We start from the raw sequence: 21,388 nt of genomic DNA, 5'->3' as shown, positions 1-21,388 counted from the left end.
TTTAGCTATTATGTAGGAAAATAACTGCAGATGCTGGTACAAATCGAAGGTATTTATTCACAAAATGCTGGATTAACTCACCAGGTCAGGCAGTATCTCAGGAGAGAACGAATGGGTGATCTTTTGGGTCGAGACCCTTCTTCAGACTTCTAAATTTGTGAATTTAGCTATAATGTATTACTCATTTGAAACTCTTTTATTATGGCATTCAGTGCTACTATGAAAATCTCATTGTTTTTCTCCCCTTTACTTATATAATGAAATTCACTATTTTGAGCAAAATAGTTGTATTTTCCATAATTTCTACTTCCAGTTGCAGATATTTGATTCCTTTCTTTGTGGTAACTTTGGTTTTACTTTATATATAAATTGATCAGGTTTTCTTTATCCCATCCAGTAGAAAGACATTTTAGAAATTCAGGGCCTCACATACTTCTAGGCAATATTCTGCCTAATCCAATTAATTTAACATCTATATCATATTTTCTGTTTTAATTTTTTTTCACATTTTGATGATATTCACCATAAGCATTTTCCATTCGAAACATTAAAGTAAAAGTATCTTGCATCTTTCTATATAGTTTGGCTTGTATTCTGTTGATATACTCCATTGACCGCCTCACTATATAGTCTGGATACTGAAAGATGCCTGACTGTTGTGCAGGAAGGAACTGCAGATGCTGGTTTACACCGAAGATAGACACACAATGCTGGAGTGCCTCAGCAGGACAGGAAGCATCTCTGGAGAGAAGGAATGGGTGAAGTTTCGGGTCAAGATCCTTCTTCAGACTGGGAGTCAAGGGAGAGGGGAACCATTACTGTTTCTGGACCTTATCTAAGGTTTGCTATGATAATTTGGTTCTACTGTTATTATTAACATCCTACATTTTAATCTTTATATATTAGTGTTAAAACCTCTGTTTCTATTGAAAATCAACATACAAAACCTCAAGTGGGACTTTTCCACATCTGTGTCTTTTTTGGTGGATAGTCCACCTAGTTAGCACGCAATAAAAACTTTTCACTACCTAGGTACAGATGACAAAAGCCTAAACTGAACTAAACAGGTCCTAACCATGCATATCAGAAAATTACTGGTATGTTGCTCTGATTTTTTTTTTTCAGTCTACGTCTCAGGTAAATTCTTGGTATCACTAAATGGGTGATAATATGATGGAGTAGTTGTCAGTATCCACCTTACTTTCATTCTCTCGATCTTTGCACCATCTTTTTTTAAACCAGATTATTATATAATCCCATATTATTCCTTGATTTTCTGTGATTTGTCAGCAGTTGATTCAATAGGAATTATAAAATAATGTTAAGTTCATTTCTGTAACTGTTTTGCAAAGTGGTTTCTCAGCCAGACACAAAATGCTGGAGTAACTCAGTGGGTCAGGCAGCATCTCTGGAGAGAAGGGATGGGTGACGTTTCGGGTCGAGACCCTTCTTCAGACACAGACTGTTCTTCAATCATGACTGTGTCTGAAGAGGAGTCTCGACCCGAAACATCACCCATTCCTTCTCTCCGGAGATGCTGCCTGGCCCGCTGAGTTACTCCAGCATTTTGTGTCTACCTTCGATTTAAATCAGCATCTGTAGTTCTTTCCTACACGCGGTTTCTTAGCCCACTGAGTGCTATCACTGTACTTCAAAGTTTTTGTGGAAAGCCACAATCTTGCTTCCAGGGTCGCAAAATTTATTTATTTATTATTTATGCCAATGTTTTCTTTCAGAAAATTACTATAATCTCCAAAATTCAGCCTCATTCTGCACTTAAAGCAGTCTACGTAAAGTACACAAATGATGGAGTGACTCAATGGGTCAGGCAGCATGTGCGGAGGCAATACATTCCTTCCATTGATGCTGCCTGACCCACTGAGTAACTCCAGCACTTTGACTTTTACTCAGAATTTCATTGTCCACAGTTCCTTGTGTCTCCAGTTAGTCTGATTATTGATGTTAATGGACAAATTGCAATTGACATGGAAAAATATGCAAAAATGCTGCCTTTGCATATTTTGGTTCCAGCAGCTTGAACATTTAACACTGCCCCAATGTAGGTGAACAAGGAAAGACGAAACATGAACAAGTTCTGTCTGGTTCATTAATCAAATAACATTGCCACAATCGATCATTTTATATCTGCTAGCATATATGAATGTCATGCAGCATGAAAGGAAACTGAGATTTAAATTGCAGCCTGTTACATATATCCAAAGCACCTCAAGTACATTGGAACACTTTTAGTTCCAATATTGTTCCAATATTATCAATATTGTATAATTTCCATTGACACCCTCCCTTCACTCTCCCAGACTAGTGCTTTCTTTCTGAAATGCTGGCCTCAGATAGGAATGTTGTTTTTCTTTTGAAGTCCAACAATGGTATAACCCTCTGTACTTATCAGAGTTTTGTGAAACTACAAATTTATTTTGGCTCTCTTTATTTTCATTTTTTCTATACATTGATTCCCATCTGTGCACTCATCCATAATTTGGTTTATTTTTAGTTTTTTTTTTGCAGTACTTTAAATTGCACTACAATCTTTGTGCCATTCGGCAGTTGCTGTTGTATTTAGAGTTGCATCGACCACTATTATGTATACTGTATATTCTATGAGCTTTGTGTGAACAAGGAATTTCATGACACAATAGTATATATGGCAATAAACTAATCTGAATCTGAGATCAGCATTTACAAAATACCCTGAACTGTTTTGATGGATTGTGGATAAACTCATGTACTAATTAAACTATATCAACAATACAATCAAACAGCATCTGTTGGGCCTTTTGCATTTAAATAAATGCAATTTAATCCAACCATGTTTCTTGGCAAGTAGGGTGAGGCATTCAACATAACAGGTGACCCTGAAAGAAAGTAGAACTCTGTGGAGCAGTTGACTTCTGTATTGAATCATTCAGCAGAGGCGCAGGCAAAGAATGTCCTTCAAAGAGCACTTAAGCAGGGTGCATTTATTTATATTCATGGCCCACTTTGTTTCCTACGAAGTGCTGGAGCTGCGTTGTCTAGCACGCATTTCATGTCAATTGAAATCACTGCTAGATGTCGAGCATCAGGCAGAGGTTACATTGCAGAGTCTTGGTATTCCTTGCAGAAAAGTAGTTGTGCACAGCAGAGCTCTTACATGTCAATCTAACACTGCAGCTTCTGTGGATATATTGCAGAACATGTGCTATTCGTTGCAAGTTTATACCTACCTACACCTACACCAGAAAAATAATAAATTGTTTTATTGTTGCATTTGAAAATATGGAAATCCCATCAGACAAAAATCTGTGTTCATAATGAGCAAAGGATTTAAGTTTATTTGCTGACACTTATGGAATGTTTATTGCAACATAAATATTCACCTACTGAAAGCCATTTATGTAAAACTGTTCATAAAAGATGATTAGATATGGAGTGCCAAAGAGGAAACTAAAGAGTGAAAATAAATTCAGAGTGCTAAATAGTAATAGGAGTTTAGTGTTTCAAGCAATAAGTTGAGGGTGGAAATGGACAGATTGAATTTTATAGTTGCTGTTGATATTCGAGAGGAAATGGTAGGTTAACATTCCTGGTTTTTGGACTGGATGAAGAGGACTAAAGAGGAACAAAAAAACAGAAGACTGGAAAAAGTCAGTCTATTAATCAGCATCTATGCAGGTGAAAGAAATATCAATGTCTCCCTCAAGATCCTGCATCAGGACTGAGGGGGATCAAGAAAGATTTCCAGTATATAGAAATATGGTGTGGAATAAAGATTGATGGATGATAAGAGGAATCATTTGTGGAAGGCAAATGGAGCCTGATGGTGGAGAAGAGGTGGGTCAGGGACTGATGTGATGGGGGAAGCCAAGTGGGAAAGGGATGATGTACAGATGGAATCGGGTTGGGATACGGGATGGGAAAGTTGAACGAAGGGAGAAAACTAAGTAGACAGGAGATCGCACCACCAGTCACCTCTACCATTTTCTGCAAAGACCACTAACTTCGGGACTTCCTTGTCCATTAATCCCTATTCCCTGTCGCTTTTGCCTCCAACGGTAAGAAATGTAATGTCTGTCCTTTCACCAGATCTTTCTACACCTTCTAGGGACCTAAGCAGTCCTTCCCAGTGATGCAGAGGTTTACTGCACCTCTTGCTATTTAATCAACTGCTGTTGGTGCTCATGGTGCAGACTCTTCTACAATAGTGAAACCAAGCACAGACTAGGCAAATACTTTGTGGAGTACCTGCACTCTGCAACAGCCACCTGGTTTGACATTCCTCCTCCTTTCCCCACCACCCCCCCCCCCCTCCCAAACCCCTGCAAGGAGGAGGTGTAACATTTGCCCAACCTCCCACATCTCCTTGCAGATATCTAAATAGTCCTTCAATGGTGTTTTTCTTCCAGGTGAGATAGATATTTTCCCTGAACCTCCTCCGACCATATCTGTTGCATTCAGTGATGTGGCCTCCTTTACATTGGTAAGACCAAGCGCAATCTAGGCGATGCTTTGCCAAGCACTTGTGCTCCTGTCAAAGCCCACCTGGAGCCCCCGGTCACGTCTTTTTGATTCCTCTTCCCAGTCCCACACCAATCTGTTTGTCTCGGGTCTTCTCCACTGCCAGGGTGTGGCCAAATGCAAAATAGAAGAACAACACCCCATATTCCGTCCGCTTGGGTAGTCTGCACCTAAATGCCGTGAACATCAAATTCTCCAATTTCAAATAACCTGTCCCCTTTCTGTCCCTTCCACGTTTCTTCTGGTCTACCTGTCCTCTCACAAACCTCCTCCTTGCCAAACAAACCCCACACAGTCTCCATCAAACAATTTCATTTCCCTCCCCCACCTAGCCAGTCTGCCCATCACCAACACACTCCTACCGAGACCCCTCCCCCCACTATTCCCATCTGCCAAGCATTGCTCACTTTGGTTCCACTCTTCCTTCCCTATCAGATTCCATAACCTGTAACACTCTACGTCACTTGAGTCTCTATCCCTATCTCAACCTTTCCCTCCCCTACCTGACTCAATCTGCCAATCAACACCTCCTTGACTGTATCCACCCTTTGTTTGCTAGCTCTTGCCACATTTCCCCCTCATCTCTTTATATTGTCTGTGATCTACCAATTTTTCCAATCCAGATGAAGGGTGTCCCCACCAAAATGTCAACTATCCACTTCCCTCCACAGATACTTCCTGACCCCTGAATTCCAACGGCGGTTGGGCTTTTTTTCATCCAAGATTTCCGCATCTGCAATCTCTTTTGTCTCCATGAAAGTTATTTAAATACTTTTCTTCTTGCATTGTAGCAATATGCAATTAGTTCATAAAAAGAAATCCAGCGAGTATAGGCCCAGAGCCATCAAACACTTGTAATATGTTAACCCAATTATCCCTGGGATCATTCTCATAAACCTTCTCTGGACCCCCTACAACGCCAGCACATCCTTCATCAGATATGGGCCCAACACAGTCTGTCAACCAATATGTGGTCAAATGCAATATTGCAGGATTTCTTCATGTAAGATCATTTGTGCTGGGTATCCAGAGTGCAGTTTTAAATATTAAAAGACATACTTGTTTTCAATAGTCTTGCTTTATGAACATTAGGACAAGGCACAAGCTTTAATTTATATTGGAACTCATGGCATGCTAAAGCATCCAACAAACGATTAATTACTTTTTATTTTCAAGTATTGCTCTCACCTTCATCAGGAAATGCTGTTCGGTAAACTGTTGGAACTGAAGGCAGATAAATCCCCAGGGCCTGATGGTCTGCATCCCAGAGTACTCAAGGAGGTGGCCCTAGAAGTCGTGAATGCACTGGTGATCATTTTCCAATGTTCTATAGACTCTGGATCATTTCCTGTGGACTGGAGGGTAGCTAATGTAACCCCACTTTTTAAGAAAGGATGGAGAGAGAAAACGGGGAATTATAGACCAGTTAGCCTTGCATCGGTAGCGGGGAAGATGCTCGAGTCGATTATTAAAGATGTTATAGCAGCGCATTTGGAAAGCAGTGACAGGATCGGTCAAAGTCAGCATGGATTTATGAAGGGGAAATCATGCTTGACTAAACTGGAATTTTTTGAGGATGTAACAAGTATAATGGATAAGGGAGATGTGGTGTGTCTGGATTTTCAAAAAGCCTTTGACAAGGTCCCACACAAAAGATTAGTGTGCAAAATTATAGCAAATGGTATTGGGGGTTGGGTATTAACATGGATAGAGAACTGGTTGGCAGACAGGAAGCAAAGAATAGGAATTAGCGGGTCTTCAGAATGGCAGGCAGTGACTAGTGGGGTGCTGCAAGTCTCAGCGCTGGGACCCCAGTTATTTACAATATATATTAACGACTTAGACAAGGGAATTACATGTAACATCTCCAAGTTTGCAGATGACAAAGCTGGGTGGCAGTGTGAGCTGCGAGGAGGATGCTATGAGGCTGCAGGGTGACTTGATAGATGAGTGGGCAGATGCAGTATAATGTGGATAAATGTGAGGTTTCCACTTTGGTGGCAAGAACAGGAAGGCAGATTATTATCTGAATGGTGTCAGATTAGGAAAAGGGGAGGTGCGACGAGACATGGGTGTCCTTGTACATCAGTCGCTGAAAGTAAGCATGCAGGTACAGCAGGCAGTGAAGCAAGCTAATGTCATATTGGCCTTCATTGCGAGAAGATTTGTTTAGGAGCAAGGAGGTCCTGTTGCAGTTGTATAGGGCCCTGGTGAGACTGCACCCAGAGTATTGTGTGTAGTTTTAGTCTCCTAATTTGAGGAAGGACATTCTTGCTATTGAGGGAGTGCAGCGTAAGTTCACCAGGTTAATTCCTGGGATGGCAGGACTGACATATGATGAAAGAATGGGTCGACTGAGCTTGTATTCACTGGAATTTAGAAGATTGAGAGGGGATCTTATAGAAACATGTAAAATTCTTAAAGGATTGGACAGGCTAGATGCAGGAAAAATGTTCCCGATGTTGAGGGAGTCCTGACCAGGGGTCACAGATTAAGAATTACGGGTAAGCCATTTAAGACTGAGATGAGGAAAAACTTTTTCACCCAGAGAGTTGTGAATCTGTGGAATTCTCTGCCACAGAAGGCAGTGAAGGCCACTTCACTGGACATTTTTAAGAGAGAGTTAGATTTAGCTCTTAGGGCTAACAGAATCAAGGGATATGGGGAGAAAGCAGGAATGGATTTTATCCCGATGGTTCAACCAGTTTCCAAATATTAAAATACATTTACAGAACCATGAGCAGCACCATCAAAGATGCAACCATTTAGTTGTAAAGAGGAAGAGATGTTAAACATGAAGCAGTGATTTATGACATGGAGGTTGGGTTTTAGATGCTCACTGACGAGAGCATTGGGGATGTCAGATTTTCAAATGTACAACACCTGGAAAATATGGCAGAATCTTGTTGAAGAATGTTGTGTGTGTGCAGTGTAGACCTCCCAGTATTTGCCTTTGAGTGACAGGAGGTTTGGGACATCTTCACAAATGTGGAAACAAGAAATTGCTGGCAGTTCCATATTGGCATTTTGCTTATCTGTGCTTCCATGTTAGATTCCTCACAGAGACTAATGGCATAGCATGAACTTCTTGTACGTCTCCATCACTTCCACCAGAGAAGCTGCTTGGCAGGGGAACAGTGGCCCCATTTGTTCCAATAGGGAACAATGGCTGCAAAGTGGGAGGGCAAATATTAGTTAATTTATATGTTTTGTGTTTTAATTGCTCTAATTTTAAAAATAATTATTAATTCTTTTTCCTTGGATCGGTGACTTTAAATTACTTTTGAATGTCAGAGAACTTTAGATACATTTGAAGCCGTCAACAGCTGCTGCTGACCAGTATGACTTAACCAAGTAGACCATGAGTATGGCTTAATCATGTAGAGCGGCAGAGTGGTGCAGCAGTAGAATTGCTCCCTCAGAGCGCCAGAGACTCTGGTTCGACCCTGGCTTTGGGTGCTTGTCAGTACGGAGTTTGTGCGTTCTCCTGTGAACTGCGTGGTTTTTCTCTTGGAGCTCAGTTTTCCTACCACACTCCAAAGATGTACAGTTCTGTAGGCTAATTGGCTTGGTATAATTGTAAATTGTCCCTAGGATTGTGCGTAGTATTGTGTTAGTGTGCGAGGATCGCTGGTCGGTGCAGACTTGGTGGGCCAAAGGTCTGTTTCCATGCTGTACCTCTGAACTAAAATGTCAACGTTAATTTGTGCTGATTTATTGGTGGAGCTTGTGTTGTCCCACACACAGGTCAATGCTACATTCTGTGCTGTCTCTTGTAATTTTAGATCAGGAAAGGACCTCAACATGATTGACCAAAGGGCCCTATTGTGTGTTGGGACTCTATGATTCTCAGGGCTTGGGCAGCATGTTAACATTATTAGATCAGGAATAAGTAAGTTCCTAGTACCTTGCAGAGCAGCACTGGATGTAGGCAAATTCCTCTTGGCAGCAACCATTGACCCAAGTTGGTAAACTTGAAATTTCAATGCGTAAGGAAATTAATTTTGTTTTATAGTGCTGACGTGTGTTGATCTTTTTCGACGTATCTAATCTAGAGATACTAGATTACTGAAGTAGAGTTTTCTTTAGATAAGATTGAAATTTATGACAAATATATACTTGAGGATGCACTTTAATTCTTTACAACATTTATTTTTATAATCACACACAAAAAATATATCTTATTGATTGAGGAAGCAGGCAGTGAATTTGAATAGACAATAGGTGCAGGAGTAGGCCATTCATTCGGCCCTTCGAGACAGCACCACCATTCAATGTGATCATGGCTGATCATTCTCAATCAGTACCCCGTTCCTGCCTTCTCCCCATAACCCCTATCCTTAACTCTATCTAGCTCTCTCTTGAATGCATTCAGAGACTTGACCTCCACTGCCTTCTGAGGCAGTGAATTCCACAGATTTACAACTCTCTGACTGAAAACTTTTTTCCTCATCTCTGTTCTAAATGGCCTACCCCTTATTCTTAAACTGTGGCCCCTGGTTCTGGACCCTCCCCCAACATTGGGAACATGTTTCCTGCCTCTAACGTGTCCAACCCCTTAATAATCTTATATGTTTCGATAAGATCCCCTCTCATCAGTCTTTTAACATAGGACAGTCCCGCCATTCTGGGAATTAACCTAGTAAACCTACGCTGCACCCCCTCAATAGCAAGAATATCCTTCCTCAAATTTGGAGATCAAAACTGCACACAGTACTCCAGGTGCGATCTCACTAGGGCCCTATACAACTGCAGAAGGACCTGTTTGCTCCTATGCTCAACTCCTCTTGTTATGAAGGCCAACATTCCATTGGCTTTCTTCACTGCCTGCTGTACCTGCATGCTTCCTTTCAGTGACTGATGCGCTAGGACACCAAGATCTCGTTGTACGTCCCCTTTTCCTAACTTGACACTATTCAGATAATAATCTGCCTTCCTATTCTTACCACCAAAGTGGATAACCTCACACTTATCCACATTAAACTGCATCTGCCATGCATCCGCCCACTCACACAACCTGTACAAGTCACCCTGCAACCTCATAGCATCTTCCTCACAGCTCACACTACCACCCAGCTTTGTATCATCTGCAAATTTGCTAATGTTACTTTTAATCCCTTCATCCAAGTTATTAATGTATATTGTAAATAGCTGTGGTCCCAGCACCGAGCCTTGCGGTACCCCACTAGTCACTGCCTGCCATTCTGAAAGGGACCCATTTATCCCCACTCTTTGCTTTCTGTCTGTCAACCAATTTTCTATCCATGTCAGTACCCTACCCCAAATACCACGTGCTCTAATTTTGCCCACTAATCTCCTATGTGGGACCTTGTCGAAGGCTTTCTGAAAGTCGAGGTACACCACATCCCCACCACTGATGTCAGACTAACTGGTCTATAATTTCCTGTTTTCTCTCTCCCTCCTTTCTTAAAAAGTGGGATAACATTAGCTACCCTCCAATCCACAGGAACTGATCCTGAATCTATAGAACATTGGAAAATGATCACCAATGCATCCACAATTTCTAGAGCCACCTCCTTAAGTACCCTGGGATGCAGACCATCAGGCCCTGGGGATTTATCAGCTTTCAGTCCCATCAGTCTATCCAACACCATTTCCTGCCTAATGTGAATCTCCTTCAGTTCCTCCGTCACCCTAGGATCTCTGGCCACTAGAACATCTGAGAGATTGTTTGTATCTTCCTTAGTGAAGACAGATCCAAAGTACCGGTTCAACTCTTTAAAAGATTCCCAATCCTCTGGCTTCCCGCTCTTCTTTGCTATGATATACTTCTGCTCTTTTATTTTTATGTTGTCCTTGACTGCCCTTGTCAGCCACGGGTGCCTCTTACTCTCCTTAGAATCTTTCCTCCTCTTTGGGATAAATTAATCCTGCAACTTCTGCATTGTTCCCAGGAATACCTGCCATTGCTGTTCCACTGTCCTCCCTGCTAAGGCCTCCTTCCAGTCAAATCTGGCCAGCTCCTGCCTCATGCCTCTGTAATCCCCTTTGCTATACTGTAATACTGACACTTCCGATTTTCCCTTCTCCCTCTCAATTTGTAGATTAAAATTTATCATATTGTGATCACTGCATCCTAATGGCTCTTTTACCTCGAGTCCCCTTATCAGATCAGGTTCATTGCACAACATTAAATCCAGCACTAAATCCAACACTAAATCCAGAATTGCCTTCTCCCTGGTAGGCTCCAGTACAAGCTGTTCTAAGAATCCATCTCTTCTTCACTAGATAAATCACTTCTTCCGTTCCATTTTAAAAAATGACTTTACATAATCAAAGCTTTTGCATTTTCATTAATACTATTGAAAGTGGGATTCATTGCCATAACATAATTAACTGCTGCTTACCACGAATAAATGATTTGAATTCACTGAAAATTACTTGTTAAAAATATAAACTAAGTAATTCATTGAATGCACAGAATTCTTGGAAAAAAATGTAAAGTGAAAAATATTTGGTAAATTTGTTCATGAGTACTCGTGACCAAGAAGATTAGAGCAATTTGACAATCTTTTCCATCAGTCATTTGTCATTATTTGGCCCTGATGATGTGTTTAATTGTCTACAATAGAGGTCTGGTTAGGCAAATTAAATCCTGCACCAACATGGCAGTGAGAGAGGGTCTCACAGAACTCCCATCGGAGGGAGTCTTCTACAGAGAAACCTTGAGAGCAAATTATGTTAGAAACGTGAAAAATACATGTAGCAGAGTCCTGTTTGAGGCGTGTGAGCACTGTTGTTATACCAATGACCATAAAATATGGGTAATTTGTTTTAATTTTATCTCCCATCCCACAAATATGTTTAAGGAATGTGGAATAAGTATGGACTCAGTGAATACTGGTACGACCATAATTATAGCTAGTTTTACATGTTGATTAAAACATTGAATGAGCCATTTTCTGTGACAGATCTTGATATTAACAGTGTAAGTGATCAACAGATTTTAATATGTAATTTAAACAAAGGTTGTGGATCAATGCAGAACAGTAACTTGAGATAAAAATCAGCCATGATCTTAATGGAGCATGTGTGAGGGGCTGTATACTCTCCTCCAAACTCAATTCTGCACTTTCAGTGCCCACCATCACGTAATGGAAAAGAGTTAGTAACGTCTCTATTGCTTAAAAGAAAAACTGCATGCAAGAATGTGAAGTTACGAAATAAAGAGAAAATATATATTAATCTTCGAATGGTGTCAAGTGTAGAGCAATAGATTTACCAATTTAACTTGTCTTTCAATTTTGTTATTGTTTTCCTCCCCCTTTCCTGAAAGCTGGGGTTTAATTCTCCAAGCCCCCAGTCTTGCTGGGTGGAATGTCCGGCAGTAAAGCTTCAGATTTACCCTCCATTCTTTTAGTATAATGGTATAATTATGTCTGATGATTCCACTTTGAACCTGCTCTGTTTTTTTTTAACCCTTTTTAGTCCCTTGCATCGTTGTGTACATATTCCTTCTGTATTTTTCTTTCTCATTTGCTGACCATTCTTTGGGGAAAGTCGAGCAAAATGCAGCTGCAACACTTAAGACGATGTATAAGTGGGTGAAAATTATTGCCAGCAATCCTCTGCACATATTTTATTAATGCATAGTGATTGAAAATTCATGCTGATTTGACACCACTTGGATAAAATTATATCAAAAACACTGAAACAATTCTCGCACTGTAAGATGTTAGTTAAAAGCCTCAACACTACCTGACCTGCAGCTAACATGTATGAGAAGACCAGTTTCCTTCAGAGAGGCGGTGTCTTTAACATTGCACAGTCACTGCACCCTTTCAATGCTGATATTTTCAGTCCACGTCTGCTCGATTTCCCTCAACTGCATACCCCTCCCGAACGCTTTTCTCACTTTTTCTGCAATAGGACAAGATGGTAAGTGGAGCTTACTGTGGCACCCCTTGCACATCTTGGCACAGGCCATCTTGCCCAATCTTTCAGAGGCTAAGCCTGGAATTGACAAATATACCTTCTAGAACCTAGTTTGGGCACCGCCTGTCTAACAAAACTATATCCCCCACAGACCTCATGTTCAGCTTATATTTTTGCAGTGATTACTGAAGCATTTGAGTTTAATTGTCTCCATGATACCAGACCAAGAGACGATATTCTCCCCTGACGCCATCAGTAGCCATAGAAACCAAATAACAAATATTTGAAACCTACTTCCAGAAACCCACACTGTTTGCTGAGTGTTGTTTTAGTATGCTCTGTGCATATAATCATCAACCCAGTGGTAAAGTTAGTTGAGAAAGTAGATTCTTAACTTCTCTCTAAACTGTGCCAACATAATCATTTGTTCAGCTAAAGTTAGAATGCATCATTGACATATGTACAAAAGTTGTGAAATGAATTAAATTGACTTATTGAAGTATTTATCAAAATAGAAAATAACTTATAACATTGTAATTCTGACTAATTGTTTAAATCAACATTGGAAATAAGTTGTTTTGCCCTTTTAGCATAATGGCCCAAACTGCTGTACGGAGCCAAGTGAAACAAGCCAGTCAGCCATAACTTGGGAGTGGTGACCAGAAGCATCATTAAAGAATTTAGTTTTAAAGAGGACAATCATTTGAGAATTGGGTCCAGGAAGATGGATTAAAAATTTGGAATCTGCCCATATTAGTGAGGCGATGAAAAGGAGTGATGCATAAAATGTAAAAGATGGAACAGAACATTCAGGCGAAGGTCATTGGTTCATTTTCAAAGAAGATGTGTTGATACTTTTATGCAAGTTTGAGTAAGACCTTCGATTAAAAATATTCAAATTTATAGCGTCAACCATGTGGCTTTGCATTGGGTTTGGAATGAACTGTTCCAGGAACACAAGCATCTTGAACTTTTCTTGTTTCGGCAATAATGTCCTTCAGCAGAATATGTACTTTAGTATTCATTCAACCAGAGAACTTTGCAATATTTTTGAAAAGTTCAGTTACAGTGTTTCCATTTCTGCATTTGCTTTTGTGCAATTCTGCCAAAGCTGGAACCTCTTAAAAGATCATTCCCTCATATTGAATATAAATGGCTGCTGCTGATGGCATTGCCTATCCTGAGGGCTGCAAGGGTTTCTAGTGTCAACGTGCTCGTCTACAAAGTCACATCTCCTATTGGATAACACACATTTAAAAGTTAGCTACAATTTTCAGAGAACTTTGCTGGCAGTTGTTTTCAGGACTCCTCAGAACTTGGTCCTCAAGAGTGAAAAAACAGGCAGTTTGCATGGTAAAAGAAATTGAATTACTATTGCTTTGAAGCAATTTTTGTACAATATCAGTCTTGATACTGCTGAATATTGATAGATACATAGACAATAGGTGCAGGAGTAGGCCGTTCGGCCCTTCGAGCCAGCACTGCCATTCAATGTGATCATGGCTGATCATCCACAATCAGTACCCCATTCCTGCCTTCTCCCCATACCCCTTGATTCTGCTAGCCCTAAGAGCTCTAACTCTCTTTTGAATGCATCCATTGAATCGGCCTCCACTGCCTTCTGAGGCAGAGAATGCCACAAATTCACAACTTTCTGTGGTATTAATCCAGGAAAATATAGCGATGTCTATTATTAAACAACTTGTGTTACTATGATTCTAATGCTTTAATAATTTAAATGATTTTTTAAAAAATCAATTTTGGGGATCTGGATGTTGCTGGCAAGGCCAACTCATATTGCCCATTTGAAATGCCCTCAAGAAGTTTAACTGCTGTGGCATTGGCATGAAGATGCATCTGTCCACATGCGCCCAAGTTATTCCCAGAGTTCTGTTAGTCAAGGCCTTCCAGAAAGGAGATCCAACAATAACACAGCATTGATACAATTGCAAGTCAAGAATATTAGTCATGATACCACTGGCCATTTCAAGTATTAATCTGGGAAAACCTATTATATTAGGCAGATTATTATATTTTCTCAAGACGGAGGGCACATGAGAGTGTTAGCGATTCCATGGTCCTGCTTCTTTTGCCTCTTGGTGAAGGAGATCATTGGGTTCGGGGGTTGCTGCTGGAGAAGCGGGGTGAGGAAACGCAGTACATTTTGTAGATGGCATACAATGCAGCCATTGAGTATGATTGATGGAGGGAATGAACATTCAGGGTACTAGATGCGGGTCCAGTTAAGCTGTCTGCTTTGTCTGAGATGGCGCTGATCTTCCAGACAAGTAAAGAATATGTCGTCACATTCCTGACTTCCGCTTGACAGGTGCCGGAAGGGTCTCAAGATGGTATGAGCTGAGCAATTCACAGAAGGATTCCCAGACTCTGACATGCTCTTTAACTATATTATTTATGTAGCTGGTTCAGGTGAGTTTCTGGTCAATGCTGACCACCAGATTATTGATTATGGGATACTCGACCAAGATAATGTCTTTGAATATCATTAGAATGTGGTTACATTTTCACTTGTTGGGATGGTCATTGTCTGGCTCTGTTTTGATGAGAATGTTCTTTATTTTCTATTTAAACATAGAGGAAAAGTAATGCCTGGCTAGGCAATTTCAGAGGCCATTTAGGAGTCAACCAAATGGGTGGTGGTGAGTCCCATGTAGGCCAGACTGGGTAAGAATGGTAGATTTCTAACCTTAAGATACACAAGTGAGCCTGATGGGTCTTTAATGACAATCCGATACATTTAATGATCATCAATATCATCATTAAGTCTGTTCCCTTTCCCCACACCAATTCCATATTAAACTCAGATGAGCGAGAGATGGATAGAGATGTTAACCAAGGCTGGAGGTGTTAACTGGAGAAAACAAAAGAGTATAAACGGTGGGATCTGTTAACAAAGGAATGTGAGGAATGACATGCAGAACCAGTAGGAGGATGGTGGGTAAAGGGAATCAGGCATGGAAGGGGGTGGAAGGAGAAAAACGGAGGATCCGGAGTAGTAAGCCAAATGGAGAGCACCGACTGCAGTAGAAGGGGTGGGTTGTAAGGCCATTTTAAGTTTTGTTTAAAATCTAACATTTTTAAATGACACATTCTCAAGTCTTAACATTCAAATGAAAAATCAAGACTCAATGCAACCCTTCTTGTCAAAGGTCTTTCAACTTGACATTCCCTTTCAAATTTTATAGATGTGCCATAACATCCTTTTTAAAATCCTTAACAGGAAGACACCAGTGACATCCTGCTATTTTAGCTTATTATTCTCTCTGGCATTTGTCCTGCTGCTCAGTGCCATCCACCCTCACTACCTTCTGCCCTTTGTAACCTCTTTATCTGGATCCTTCACAATCATCTGAGGACTATGCAATTTCCTGATACAGAATTGAAGCAACTCTTTGCAAAAAGAAAATTAGAATTACAATTCCTGATAATGCTTGGAAAAAAGTTATGATACCCTTTTCTAATTTCTTCATTGTGGATCATTCACCTTCTTTCCTTGTGGTGAATTGCATTTTTGGCTCCTGGTTATACCCAGGAAAAAGAAACATGCATCAGAATTTGTATCATTAAATTTTTTAATCAGCTTTTCCTTTCCTATCCTATTTATCCTTTCCTATCCTACTCATGATGTGGGCATAGATGATGCTTATTTCTGGATCCAGTCTCATTACGAGGATTAGGTTAGTGACACATTTTGCAGACCTAACCAACTGTAATTAGAACATAGTTCTTTTGATTATTTTGACTGTAGACCCAATACATCAAAGTGTTTAAAGAACAAAGCAAGCCAACAACATTTTAGTTATAGTATGTTACAAACCGCACCAGTTTAATGTGAATTCACAGTGACTTGCTAAGCTCCTTTTTCAGGGAAAAAGTGTTCCCATATTTTTCCCACAGCTCTGCATGGGAAAAGTTAGTGTATTTTAACCCCTCTCTCCTCCAAGCAGATTTAAAGTTGTAGTCAGATAAATGGAAGAGGAAAAGGCAGCAGATTATGCCATGGATCAGGATTTGAGATTGCCCATTAACAGAGAACATTTTCATTCAGCCCATGTCCAAATATTTGAAAGGTTCTCTGGTGTTAAACTATATTTACATTCAGTTAAATACAACTCAGTTATAAATTTGTTTGACATTTTACTGTTTTGCTGATTTAGTTTTTTTAATCATGCAGAATGCTGGCATAACTGGCCAAGTTCAGTATTTATCGCCCGTATCTAATTGACTTAGAGAAGATGCTGGTGAGCTGCATCCTTGAATTCTTCCCGTCCATAAACTGGAGGCGTTCCCACAATGTTGATATTGTGGCAAGTTCAAAGAATTTAGCTTAATGACAGAGCGGGAAGGGCAAAACTTTTCTGAGTCTCGATGGTGTGTGACATTGCAGAATATTTATGGGTATTGGTGTTCCGAAGCAGTTTCTATCCTTGTCCTTCAGAAAAAGTAACGGTAGCTTTGAGGTCAAGTCAAGTCAAGTCAAGTCAATTTTATTTGTATAGCACATTTAAAAACAACCCACGTTGACCAAAGTGCTGCACATCTGATTAGGAAAAAAAAGAAACATGAAGAAGCCTTGAATTCAACACAACTCTTGATGAATTTTGAAGGCAATGCTCCCTGGAATTTACTCTGCAGCCTATGGTGTGCCAGTTCTTGGGTGAATGTTTAGGTTTGCAGATCAATGGTGGCAAACAATTAAATGTTGAGGAGACGTAATAAACTGGTTCTCTTGATGGAGTTTGTCATTGCGTGATCTAACACGTCACTCGCCACGCATCAACCCTGAATGATGTCTAGGCCTTGTGTGTGAGGGCAGAAACTGCTGCATTAAATTGAGCTCAACATGATATAGTCACCATTGAACATCACCACATCCAGAACTACGATGGAAATTATGTTATTTATGAAATGTCTGAAGACATTAGGGTTAATGACTTCTGTCAGTCTGAAGAAGGCTCTCGACCCAAAACGTCACCCAGTCCTTCTCTCCAGAGATGCTGCCTGTCCCGCTGAGTTACTCCAGCATTTTGAGTTTACCTAGGGTTAATGACTTTACCCTTAGACCATCCTACAGCAGTAATTTTTTTTTGTAAGACAATTGGTCTCCTTCACTGCTTAATGCCATGTGATTCCAGCCGAGAGTTGCCTCTGATTTTAACAATATCTTCAATTTTCTTAATGATGCTAACTTGATGTTAAGAATGGTAACTTTGTCCTCTCTTGCAAATCAACTCTTCTGTTAATGTTTGCTTGAATGTGGTCTGGAGTTGAGTACTCTTTGTGGAATCTTGTTATGTGTCAGTATCATCGGTAAATGTACCTTCCCAGCATATTGCATGATGTCTTTCAAGATTTTGCTGATCAGGTGGTAAATCACCAGATTTGATTTGCAATATCAACTTCTTAATTATATAACAAAAAAATATTCATGTTCATAAGTCATTGGAGCAGGATTCTTGTAAACCTCCTCTGGATCCTCTCCAATGCCAGCACATCGTTCCTCAGATATGGGGCCCAAAACTCCTTACAATGCACCAAATGCAGTCTGACCAGTACCTTATAAATCCTCAGCATTACATCCCTGTTTTTATATTCTAGTCCTCTCGAAATAAGTGCGAACATTGCATTTGCCTTGCTTACTACTGATTCAATTTGCAAATTAACATTATGGGAATTCTGCACCAGCACTCGAGTCCCTTTGTGAATCATCTCCCCATTTAGAAAATAGTGTGCGTCTTTAATTCAACTTCCAAAATGCATGACTCCACATTTTGCTACGCTGTATTCCATCTGCCTCTTCTCTGCCCTCTCCCAACCTGTACAAGTCCTTCTGCAGAGTCCATGATTTCTTTACATTACCTGGCACTCTACCTATCTTCGTATCATCTGCAAACTTTGCCACATAGCTTTCAATTCACATCCATATCATTGATCTATAACGTGAAGTGCAGCGGTCCCTGCACCGACCATTGTGGAACACTACTAGTCACTGGCAGCCAACCACAAAAAGCCCCCTTATTCCCACTCTTTGCCTTATGTCATTTGGCCAACCTTCAATCCATGCCAGAATCTTCCCTCTAATACCAGAGGCTCTCGGCTTCTTCAGCAGCCTTGTGTGCAGCACCTTATCAAAGGGCTTCTGAAAATCCATGTAAATTTACGAGTCGTCCTTGAATCTAGGAGAGGTGCCGGAAGACTAGAGGTGGCAAATATGCCTCGATTCAAGAAGGGCTGTGGGGAAAATGCTGGGAACTATAGGCCGGTGAGCTTAACATCTGCAGTTGGAAAGTTACTAGAGAGTATTCTGAGGGATAGGTTTTTCAGGCATTTGAAAGGGCAAGGGCTGATTAGGGATAGTCAGCATGGTTTTGTACATGCAAGGTCGTGTCACACAAATCTGATTGATGTTTTTGAAGACATGACCAAAAAGGTCGATGAGGGCAGAGCTGTAGATGTTGTATACATGGACTTCAGCAAAGCATTTGTCAAGGTTCCGCATAATAGGCTGCTCTGGAAGGTTAGACCGCATGGGGTCCAAGGAGAGATAGCTGAATGGATGGAAAATTGGTTTCATGGAAGGAAGCAGAGGGTGATGGTGGAAGGTTGCTTCTCGGACTGGAGGCCTGTGACTAGTGGTGTGCCTCAGCGTTCAGTGCTGGACCTGTTACTGTTTGTCACCTGGATCAATGATTTTTCATCCCAAAGAGGAAGAAAGATTCTATGGGGAAAATGAGGTGACCGTGGCTGACAATACTGAAGGTAACTGAAAAAGCAATAGTGAGAGCAAAGATGAAATATGATGGCAAGCTAGCCAATAATACAAAAGAGGAAAGCAAAAGTTTCTTTAGATGTATAAAGAACAAGAAAGAGGGCCGCAGACCGCTGGATACCTGCTCAAGGAGAATAAAGAATTGGCTGATGAATTGAATACATTTTTTGCGTCTGTCTTCACAGTCTTTACTCAAGTTATCTGACTTGTCACTACTAACCAAACGTGCAGAAATAAAAGCATTTTCTCCCAAAGCTGTATGTTGTGTAAGTGGACTGCAGTTTTGACTCATTGAAAGTGTGAAACACCTAACTTCTCCAAACCATCGTCTTCCGTGTTTGCAGGTGCAACTGGGACAAGCAGAGATAAAATGCCCCATTACCGAATGCAGCAAATGTATGGATGAAAGCACTGTCATCTCCAATTTGCCTCGTGATGATATTGTCAAATACAGCTACTTCCTGGAGCTCAGCAGGATCGATTCGAGCACAAAACCCTGTCCTCAGTGCAAGCACTTCACTACTTGTCAACAGAAAAGCAACATTCCAAACCCCACAAAATCAGAGAACAAGTTCAAAGTGAGTAGCATTCTCTCCCATTTTGATCCCGCACTTCATAGCATTGGGGTCAAGCATCATGATTAAAGAGTAAGATTTCTGCGGTGTGGGGTTAAAATATTTAGTTCAAATGTTATTTAGCAAAAATATTTGAAGCAAAGTATTGAAGCAATGAATTAGTATTGAGGCTAACAATGGCCTGGGGGACTGTTCTGGGATGCAATAAGCTTAATGTACGCATTGATTTTTCTCGCACTTTTCCTTAAGTAACCAATGTGCTTGAGATATTTCCCTTTATAACAATTTTAATATGCCTCGATGGATGGATCAAGCTACAACAAAAGTGCTTTTTATGAAAATATTGTGCGAGAGCAACTTGCCTATCTTTCCTGGAGAGTAGCAGAGCGCACTTACAAAAACATACAAAATATTGCTGCAAATAAAATACAGCTGACCAGAGAAAACCCAAGAGGTGCGCACTAAGATAGATTGCAGTTACAGAAAGCTAGAGAAGAGTTTAACAGCATAAGAGATTTGCAAAGCTATAAAGTATCTTAGAAACATAGAGTGAGTGACACATCACAGAAACAGATCCTTCGGTACATCACATCCATCTACACAAATCCCATTTTCCCACATTTTGACTCTGTCCTTCGACACTGCCCCTATTTAAGTGTTTATTTTAATGACTCTTAAGCATAGTAATTGTATCTGATTCCATCATCTACACTGTCATCCATTCCAGATATCAACCACTCTCGGTTTAATTAAATCATCCCGAAAAACACCTTTCCATTTCTTGCCTTTTATGTGCGTGTTTTTGATACCCTTCCCATGGGAACATGTTTTGAACTATCTACCGTATCAATGACTCTCAGATTGTTATGTATTTCCAACAGGTCACTCCGACAACCAGAATTGCAGATAATATTCCAAGTACAGTTCAGTCAGTATCTGTAAAGTTGCAACATACTGCCCCAACTTTTATATTCCATGCCCGACCCACATTGGCCAGCTTGCCTTGTGCCTTCTTCACCACCATATGTGTTGTCACTTCCAGGGATATTAAAAAATCTTACAGAAGACCAATTTTGTAAATTGCATGACTCTTTTGGAGAATTTAACTGCAGAGAAGAGATGCTGAACCAAAAATCCTGTCCAAAAAATTAGGAATTCAATTTCCTAGTGGATGTTCAGACACCCAGGAACACTCCTTGCCAGATTGAAAGTTTTTCTCATTTGCATGTTTTTTTAAAATATGACTGCTAGTTTCAAAAAAATATTTTGTATCTAATTTTAAATACCAATATACCCAAGGGACCAATATACCCAAAAAGGCCATTTGTTTATTTGTGGGATTGAAAGGGATACCATTGCAGAAGTTGCCCAGAGTCATTTCCTGAAGGAAATGTGGGTAGAATTACTATTTTAAATCAGCAGCTGAGCAACTTGGTTTAATGAATCTTGAATGAGTGCCACACATTATCCATTCTGCATCAGATTGCAAGTTTTGCTACAGCTGAATCAGCAGTGCTGATCTCTGCCATGGACACGCGGCTGCCAGTTGCCTTCCTCCTCTGGTTAGGATGTGTTAGGTTACAAGGTTATACATGGTACAGCGAGCACAAGA

At 40.4% G+C, this 21,388-nt stretch overlaps 1 protein-coding gene across 2 annotated transcripts in view; it reads left to right on the top strand.

The window, feature by feature from the left end:
- The window catches only part of rnf217 (ring finger protein 217), an 84,757-nt gene that overhangs the window by 30,695 nt on the left and 32,674 nt on the right, over positions 1–21,388 (top strand). For both annotated transcript variants that reach the window (XM_078399584.1, XM_078399583.1), the window contains exon 2: positions 19,546–19,779. In XM_078399584.1, the coding sequence (XP_078255710.1) occupies positions 19,546–19,779 (234 nt within the window). The remainder of the gene's footprint in view (positions 1–19,545; positions 19,780–21,388) is intronic.

The sequence above is a fragment of the Rhinoraja longicauda genome, chromosome 5, assembly GCF_053455715.1.
Source record: "Rhinoraja longicauda isolate Sanriku21f chromosome 5, sRhiLon1.1, whole genome shotgun sequence".
NCBI classification, from domain to species: Eukaryota; Metazoa; Chordata; class Chondrichthyes; order Rajiformes; family Arhynchobatidae; genus Rhinoraja; species Rhinoraja longicauda.
This window is presented reverse-complemented; position numbering and strand designations above follow the sequence as displayed.